Source organism: Morone saxatilis, unplaced genomic scaffold, assembly GCF_004916995.1.
Source record: "Morone saxatilis isolate NCDOM2014 unplaced genomic scaffold, NCSU_SB_2.0 Contig4, whole genome shotgun sequence".
Taxonomy (NCBI): Eukaryota; Metazoa; Chordata; class Actinopteri; family Moronidae; genus Morone; species Morone saxatilis.
In genome coordinates this window covers 17,832,325-17,841,275 of record NW_023339984.1, presented here as the reverse complement: position 1 = coordinate 17,841,275, position 8,951 = coordinate 17,832,325, and the positions used below count along the sequence as shown (strand labels likewise).

The window sequence follows — 8,951 nt, the reverse complement described above, 5'->3', positions numbered from 1 at the left end:
CAGCTTCCTACGGAGGAGATTGATCATCCACAGTGTTTCCAAGTCTGATGAAGGATCCCTACCAAGTGCAAGAATCTCCTGAGGCTGAGAATCAGGGCAAGAGAGCTGGTTGGCTGTGCAGAGGTGAGACAAGCATGTTTCAAATTATTTCCTATAATGTATAATAATTATCATTTTATACATACTAGAAATCGCCTGGCTGTGCTCCACAGACCTTGAAGCAAGTCGTTGAATCTGTTCATTAATACCCTGTAAACTAGTTGTCAGAACCCCCCAGTGCCGCAAAGCTCAATGGTTGATATTAGTATGCGTGAAACCAATGCTTGTGAATGCTAAAGGTGTTTTTCAAAATTCCAATATATAAAGTTTTGTAAGCACTGCATCATTCTCTTTTATTTTCACTTTTGAATATTTTCAAACCCAGTTTTGGCTATCTAAACAACATGTTGCACCAATCTAATGTCTGCAATGAAATTACAGCACATTCTAAAGTTACAATAACTGTGCTACTCTCATTCCAAAATGTCTAAAGATAACGTCCCCTCGTGAATCCTACCCCCCTCCAATCCTAGCATCCTCGCAATCCTACAGTCCTCCAATCCTACATACTCCCAAATCCTAGCATCCCTCCCCAGTTCCACCCCATGGATCGTTCTTACTGTTATACTGCTGGTTCTGCTGATGGTGGTGGGGACTACTTCACCTTCCGCAATGGTCGTTGGCACAGAGGTACAGATACATTTCACATAATTTGTTTCCTAGTGCAGCTCATAGCTATTACTGTGTAAAAAGCACTCTTCCCTAGGTGTTTATGCCAGTGTCTGTAGTTGGTTCTCTTTTATATCCCCAGTTTGGCCCCCATGGATTACTCCTTTTAACAAGCCAGTTCTGCTCCGCTTGTTATGGCTTTGTTTTAAACATGTCACATTTAGTTCTGGCAGAAAAAGTGGGCTTGTTGCCTTAATTTGCATCATTAAGTGTTTTTAATTCTACTATTGGAAATTGAAAACTAATAAGATTTGGGAACTGAAACCAACAATAATCAGTGTTGTGCCCTGAAGGCCCGCCCACGGACCATTAACTGGTAAGTAACAGTAACTAGAAATTTCGCTAAAGAAATGTTGAGTTGTGCCTGACTCTGGCCCCGTATATATTAATAACATGTCATAAACATCTGTACCCGCTATGTGTGTGAGAGGAAGGCTTTTGGTTGTCGTGAAACCAGGGGAGGCCAGGCAGGTTAGTCCTAACTCCTGAGAGAGAGGCCGTGAGAGGGTGTTGCTGGCGCAGCGTGGCGTTTACCGCCAAAAACTATTTGTCTGACAGGCTTCAGCAGTGGGTAATTACTGCGACCGAACGAATTTACCTACGTTTCTATCTATAAATTATTTCTGTACAGTGACATTTGGGAAATTGAAAGAGCCGTTTACGCAAAAAAAATTTTTCGACCCAAATGTTTCTCTCTCCTCTACACTCTAGTGATATGTACACACTCTAGCTGTGAGGCATTCACCAATACACACCCATCACTAATCTTTGGCCTGGGTTTTTGGCCGATTATCGGCCAAACTGTTTGGTGAAAGCTTAGAAAGGTCATAGCCATTGTCCACCAAGGCGAGCCGCCACGTCTTGATACTTTTTTTGTTTATTGTGGGGTTGTTACTGGTAACCCAACAGGACACTTTGGCAAGCAAAATGGGTGATCTACTCACAGAAAAGACGCTCCTGTAGTGCTACTAGAGGTCAAAAACCCAACAGTGTATGGACTTATAAGATCAAACCCTTCCTTATGACACAGTATTTTAGGACCATGATTTTTTCCTGGATATCGACGAAAAGTTATTTGTACGTTGAACAAACATAACAAAACCAGTTTACAGCAGGAAGTTGCCCTTTATAATTTGCTGTATGCAGGAACTAAAAATATCTTTATCTTCTGTCCCTGGTTTTCTATTGAAGGGCAGTTATTTTCCTTGTACCGGCAGTATTGCGGGGCTACGCTGCCACCCAATAATACATGGATCAGACTCAGCTGAGGATCGAAAGGTGAGAACACCAAACCATGTATCAGTATAATGCTTGCTAGGAAGGTCTATTAACCTACCTTCCTTAATTAGGAATACTCATAAATTTGTCTGTGGCATGCCGGTGGTGCTTTTCAGTCCTCTAGCTGTGGAGGCAGTGCAGGCTGATGCAGACACACCCACCGGTAATGCTGTCCGTAAGTGAAGAGAAGAAGAAAGGTACTTTTCACCTCTGGCAGTTTTAGACTTACTCAATGTCACATACACATACTTCAAAAGCCATTTACAGAGTAACACATCTACATTGTTTCTATATTTAATTGTGTAACAACTTCAATAATACATGTATCACCCACTAACGCCCCACATGAATGTTAACAAGCAACAGTAGACACAAAAGTGAAAACAGCTTTAGTGGCACATTGAGCTGTCCAGACAATTTCCGTCTTTGTCACATGTGAGCTGCTTGTAATGAATTTGAGCCCTCCTGGCTCCAACGCACCAGAAAACAAACCACAGAGAGAGCAGGTCTAAAGGCGCCTCCAGGGTGTTAGTAGAGCGGATCATGAGTTGGCTTTAATGCTGCACAGAAGAGCTGAACTTGAGACCTGCATTCAATATAAAGTTCCTGTGTCATTCTTTATTTCCCTAAACCTTAAAAGAACACACTGACTCTTTCCATTTAGGGAGTCACCATTAAGTGACACCCTTGATTGTCAGCATGAGGGTTGCTAGGCAACCAGTGGAAGCTCCCAGGAAGTCCACCATTTTGACTTTTTTTTTTTTTTGAGCCGTGTAAACTATGTTTATTTAGGCAAGGCTTAGAGGTGTTGGTAAGTGTACTGTTGAACTTTAACAAAACAAGGCTACCTGTTTCCCCTGCTTCCAGGCCCTTTATGGCAAGCTACGCTAATCTCCTCCCTGCTCCAGGGCCCTAATTTAAGCAGACAGGATGTAGTATAAGTGGTACTGATGCTTGTCTAGCTCGTAGCCGAGAGTACATTTCCCCAACATGTCAAACTATCCTGATTGCAGTTAAAAAGCATTCAAAGGGGAAAAAAAACAGACTAAACACTGTCTCTCCTCTGTCAGATGAGGATGAATCGTTGTCAGGATCTGTTTACTACACCTTGGACGCTGGATTGAAACCTCCCAGGGTCCAAGGTGAGAGTTATTGTGATTAAAAAGCCATTAATGAGTGGACCACCACTGACTTAGTAATAAAGGAAGTTGAAATAAGTGTTCTAGTAGTAAATGTTTTTGGGCAACATACTGACTGAATTTCATATATTTTCAAAAGCCCCAAGCCAGGAGCATTCAGTGTCCACAGCGAGATGTTGGTCCCCTCCAAAAGGTTCCAACCACCTTTAACAGAGGAATGCCTTCTATTCTACAATCCAGCAGGTAAGACTGAGAACAATACATACCTTCTATGCTGCATTAACATCATACGGGATGCACGCTATACAATGGAAAGATTGCTGTGTCAAGCGTTCAGCATGTTTAGACAACTCCAGGCCCGGTTGTATGATTGCAGATTGGTACCAATACATTATACATATAAATAGGAATTGTGGGAATATATTTGAGCTTTCAGAGTTTCCAAGATGTACTTATGGGTCAGATGTCGACATGTATGCTATTTACAGTCAGGAACTCATATATAGATAATTCAATAGGACTTGAATGCAGCATTAATGTTTCATCCAAGCAGAGCAAGCCACAGTAATTCTGAATATACTCTGTCCGCAGACTCCTCATGCGTTCAGTGGTTTTACCATTAAAAAAATGTTGTACGCAAATAAGAATTCCATAATGAAGTCCTATTTCACTCCTGCAAAGACAACAGAAAGTATTTTTTCCCCAGGATCTAGCTGGAAGTATATAATAACTTGTCCTTTGCGAGTACCAAAGCAATTGGCACAAATGACATAACTCTTGTTATGTAATGTCAAACAATCGCAACGTGCAAATTTAATACATATTTTTGATAGTTCATCCAGTTAGTAGTTGATAAGATACATAGTGTCTTTGCTGCATTGTATAGGATGATAAAACTACATTCTGTCACTGATTCAGTTATTCTTATTTTATTTACCCAGCTGGAGCTGCAGATGACTTCTCATTAAAATCGACTTTATGCTTAACATCTCACCTCTGACAGCCAGCCAGCTTCCTGGTGATGTTTCTCCACTAGAGGTGCTGCACTTGTAGAGGCCTTCATCAGACTTGGAAACATTGTTCATGGTTATTTCTTCTGCAGGACTGCCCTGCATGAGGACGCCATCTTTGTAAAACTTAGCTAAGAGCTTGTTAGATGTTCTGTGGCTTCTGCAGTACAAAGTCACAACGTATCCCTCCATCACAGGAAGAACAGGACTGTCCAAGATCACAGAATCAGCTGAAGAAAAATATTAGACATTAGAAATTGAGAATAAAAACTGCATTGTGTGGAATGCACATTATATACTACATTAGAATGTAGAGGTACGGTGCAGAGAATGCAATAAAACAAAATCAGAAAGGGACAGAACAAATAAACCAGAAACAAAATAAAAATGTGAAGCTGTGTATCATCTACAAGGTAATTATTATTAACCACATGTTCCCTGATATCCCAATGGCAGCATTTAATGCTAAAAAATGTGCATACTTCAGTAGAAGGGAGCTTTACGAGATATCTAAAAATCAGTCTCAGACATAAGTATAACAAAGTTATTGAACACTCTGATCAATAAATTCTCTACATAATATAAATACAGTTAAAAGAAAACACAGGTACTTTGTAACCTCACACATTTTTTTCAGATCAAACAAATCCTATAACTAATAATAACTACTCCCACTATATCTACTGGACTGGATGCAACTGAACTTCAGTCAGGTGGAATTAATTCCTATTTGAATTGACTTTACAGTAAACACCAGTAACTGGTTGATACATTAAAAAGGTTGTTGCTGCGTTATATAGCATTATAAAATGTAATAAACTCAACTCTGTTACTGATTCAGCTATTCTCACTTCATTTGACCAGCTGGAGCTGTAAATTACTTCTTATTTAAAATGACTTTACACTAAACATCAAAAATTTGGCTTTTATTGTGTAATACTGTTATATATGTCTCACCTCTCACAACCAGCCAGCTTCCTGGTGAGGTTTCACCAGCAGAGATTCTGCACTTGTAGAGTCCTTCATCAGCCTTGGAAACACTGAGGATGGTCATCTCTCCTGTAGAGCTGCTCTCTATGAGGAGGTCATCTTTGTAGAAATCAGACAGCAGGTTGGAGATAGTCTTGTTTCTGCAATGCAGAGTTGCGTTGTCTCCCTCCAAGACAGGAAGAGCAGGACTGCCCAAGATCACAGAACCAGCTGAAGGACATAATAAATATTAGACATTAAAAATGTCATTTCTATCACTTTAGTGTCACACTTAACATACTAAGCATCAGGTAGATCTGTGTTTTCTTCAGAAATACAGTAAACATACCGGTGATAGTGATGTTGACTCTGTTACTTGTTTTTCCTCCGTTAGTCTCACACCAGTATTCTCCACTGTCTTCTGGATAGGCTCTATCAACTGTGCAGAGGGACCCTGTTGGTGTCCTTTTAGTGTCACATTGTGGAACAAATTCCTCAGTATTCCTGATCCTCTTCAACTGAGTGGACCCATCACTCCCCTCACAGTGAAAAGACACAGACTCTAATTGAAAGTGCTGCAGTCTGTTTGGAGTGATACGAAGAAAAGCAGAACCTGAAACTGATAAAGATTTTATTTTTTCCCAAAAACTGTTCCAAATAAAACATCAAAAACTGAACAATTATGTCTATGACAGATTGAACTAAATCAAGATAAATCAACTTTACAAAAGAGTATTTTTTTCTCATTGCTACTCACCACTTCCCTGAGTATAATGATTCTGAACTTGTGTCCCCAGCAGAATGAAATCAAGGATCACTGAATAAATAAAGGAGGAAAGTTGTATATCAGCCATAGATGCTTCAGTGTACAAGAATATATAAAAACTGAGACTCAGCACTCACACAGTCTGAAGCAGAGGGATGTGATCTCCATGTTGTCTTGCTGCTGAATGTCTGAACATCACACTGACATACAACAAGTATGTAACCTATAACTTCCTCTTCCTGTACAGTTTACTTATGACGCTGATACAAAAGCTGTAGCCCACTCAAGGGGGTTGACCCTTTACTTATCTTGAAACATTGTATTTTACATTTTTAAAGTGAGTCTTAAAGCAATGCTCACAATCACAGTTATTGCTCACTTCATACTGAAAAAAGTTTGAAAGATGTTGGTGTCAGAGAAAGCCTCACGAAGAACTAATGAGTTGCACCGGGGATTATGGGAAATTATGATATTTTTGGATTTCGCACCCTATTCCTGACTAAAAATAAGGATGTCTCAGCCTTTTATGCTTCAATTGTCCAGTATTCCAAGGAATTGCATCCATCTGGTTGCAAACCTCAGGATTTACGTCCAGCAAATCCGGCAGCTTCCAAACCAATGTGGAGGGGTAGAATACTTGTGGCTGGAATGTAATGTGTCTGGATTTGACGTATGAAGTAGTATAAAATTTAAATAATGAAGTCAGGTACAAGTAGTAAAATTATACATCATTTTATTTATTTTAATAACCATGACCAGGAATGTAAAAAGCTTGCATTAGGCTACAAGGAAACTACACCACAGTTGAATGAATTCAAGTTACCTTCACTAAACTTCCAACTTGTAATTGAAATTTACAAATTGGAAAGTTAGTTTCCAAGAGCGCGGACATAAACACAACAAGGCTTTAAAGGCGGAAGTGAGTAGATACGTGTTCGTGTTTGGCATGTTGCTGTTTAATGTCACAGACAACATTCATAGTCATTCATAGTCCTTCTAAGTCATTTAGCCATGTTTTTTTAAGACATGTAAAAGCTTCAAAAGTCACAGGTGGTGTATGTAGAACAAAACATGTAAAATCTCTTAAGCCTGTGTTAACCACAGACCTTATCTAATCAAAAAAGGTTAAAAACATCTGTCAATCACCAGAAGGGAAACAGGAAGAGGAGGAGCAGGTTCTGACTTACATGATATCGTAAATTCAGTCTAATATTCAAACACTCTGCAGCACGACAACATGAAGGTTACAGCTCTCTGTATCAGACTGCGTGAGTACGGAATCTGTCTCAACCCTACAATACTGAGTCAATCTTTGTTAAATAACATGTGGTACTGAATAGTTTCTTGTGGTCATGAGGAGATTTTAAATTGATTATACAATATATTATGTACATTTACATGTTACAGCTATGTTATATATGTTATCTGTCTTCTACAGTATGACACTCTCTTGTCTCTCCAGTGCTGACTGTATTGTTGCTGCTGGTCGCACAAGTTGACTTCAGTTATTCTCAAAATGCTGGTAAGTAGCAGTTAGATAATCAGTCAAACTGTACAATGGGTGTAAATGTGCATATTTTGTATTTTGTGTCATTTGAACAAAAATAGGTTAAATAGGCATAAAATGAATAACATGTTTTAGTCAACATGAGGGAAATTGTGTTTTTAAGGTTGCTCCATTTATACTGACAAAGAGACGTAATGTTTTTCAGGATTTTAAACAAATTAGTGCATGTGTGTAATAGACTAGTTTGAATTTAAAATCAGTTTGTTAGAATAGAAGACATTTCAATGAAAACTATTTATTTTTTATGTCTCATTCTTTGTGTCTGGCTGTACTTAGAGGAAGTTTTCCTCAGGTTGTCTCCTAAACCAGTTGCAGCACTTCAATATGATTATCCATTGTTGTCAGCTTGTGAAGGACTTGGAGGGTGACTGGATGGAGAGTGCATTGAGGGATCATCAGAGGAGTTGTTAAAGAGAGAGATGTGCTACTAGGAGGCTGGTCAGCATCACAGGACCCTGCAGAATTACAACTGTGTTTACTTCAGGACCTTGAAGTGGAGAATACCTAGGTCGTCGAACTGGTGAGTAGGTAAATTCAGACGTAATAGCACCCAATCACTCGTACAAGGAACATCACTGTCACTGGTATGTAAATACACCCACAGGAGAGTTCATAACAGTCAAATACACACAGACATAATACACACTATAGATAGATCTGCTCAGAAATCAGCCTCAGCCAAACTCACCTGAAATCAGTTTTTTGCTGATATTGTATTAACTTATTTTCCATTGTAAGTGAAAGATTTATGTCTGTTTTCAACATAAAATAATTTCTACCCTTTTCACACTGTTACACATTTTTAACATGTAACGTGTTGTTCAGCTGGTTCTGTGATCCTGGACAGTCCTGTCCGTCCTGTGATGGAGGGAGACAATGTGACTCTGAGCTGTAGAAAGAAGCTGACGTCCTCCAACTTTACCGCTGAATTCTTTAAAGATGGCCACTTCATGGAGAGCAGCTCTACAGGAGACATTACCATCACCAGTGTTACCAGGTCTAATGTAGGACTCTACAAGTGCAGAACCTCTGATGTTGGAGAATCGCCAGAGAGTTGGTTGGCTGTCAGAGGTGAGATTTTTTTGTACCTTATGTTGAGTTCCAAGTTGTAAATGTCAACTTGTATCTGAGTTTACCCTGCTCTGTGCTCTGTGGTTGGTTGAGTATGAGTTACAGTTAAGAATAGTTAATAAAACTATAAAAGCTGTTGAAACCTGAGGACTTTGGCCTCTGATGTGGGTTTAAGCTGTTTTGACAGAACTGATGCTCAGGTTTGAAATGTTATAAGGAGTTCGGTCTAGACCTGCTCTATTTGAAAAGTGTAATGATAGATGTTATGAATTGCCGCTATACAAATAAAATTGAATTGAATTGAATTGAAGTTCACATTTCAGAGAAATGTTGGATGTTATTCAAGAAATGGACGGAATGGAAGTATAAAGGTTTTTTTTTTT

At 39.2% G+C, this 8,951-nt stretch overlaps 1 protein-coding gene across 1 annotated transcript; it reads right to left on the bottom strand.

Annotated features, from left to right (window-relative positions):
• Window positions 1-3,847: 3,847 nt before the first annotated feature.
• On the bottom strand, window positions 3,848-6,098 carry LOC118337951 (Fc receptor-like A). The gene is made up of 6 exons (XM_035675111.1): window positions 6,068-6,098; window positions 5,922-5,981; window positions 5,514-5,777; window positions 5,153-5,395; window positions 4,180-4,425; window positions 3,848-3,858 (listed from the first exon to the last, which is right to left on the bottom strand). The coding sequence occupies exons 1-6, from the start codon at window positions 6,096-6,098 to the stop codon at window positions 3,848-3,850; spliced, it is 855 nt and encodes a 284-aa protein (XP_035531004.1).
• Window positions 6,099-8,951: the final 2,853 nt, after the last annotated feature.

Bases quoted from the DNA above. Each gene is read 5' to 3' on its own strand.
- LOC118337951 (XM_035675111.1), bottom strand. From the start codon at position 6,098: ATGGAGATCACATCCCTCTGCTTCAGACTGT. The intron at 5,778-5,921 runs GTGAGTAGCAAT...TATCAGTTTCAG, and splicing joins TCATTATACTCAGGGAAGTG to GTTCTGCTTTTCTTCGTATC. The intron at 4,426-5,152 runs GTGAGACATATA...ATTTTTCTTCAG, and splicing joins AAGCTGGCTGGTTGTGAGAG to CTGATTCTGTGATCTTGGAC.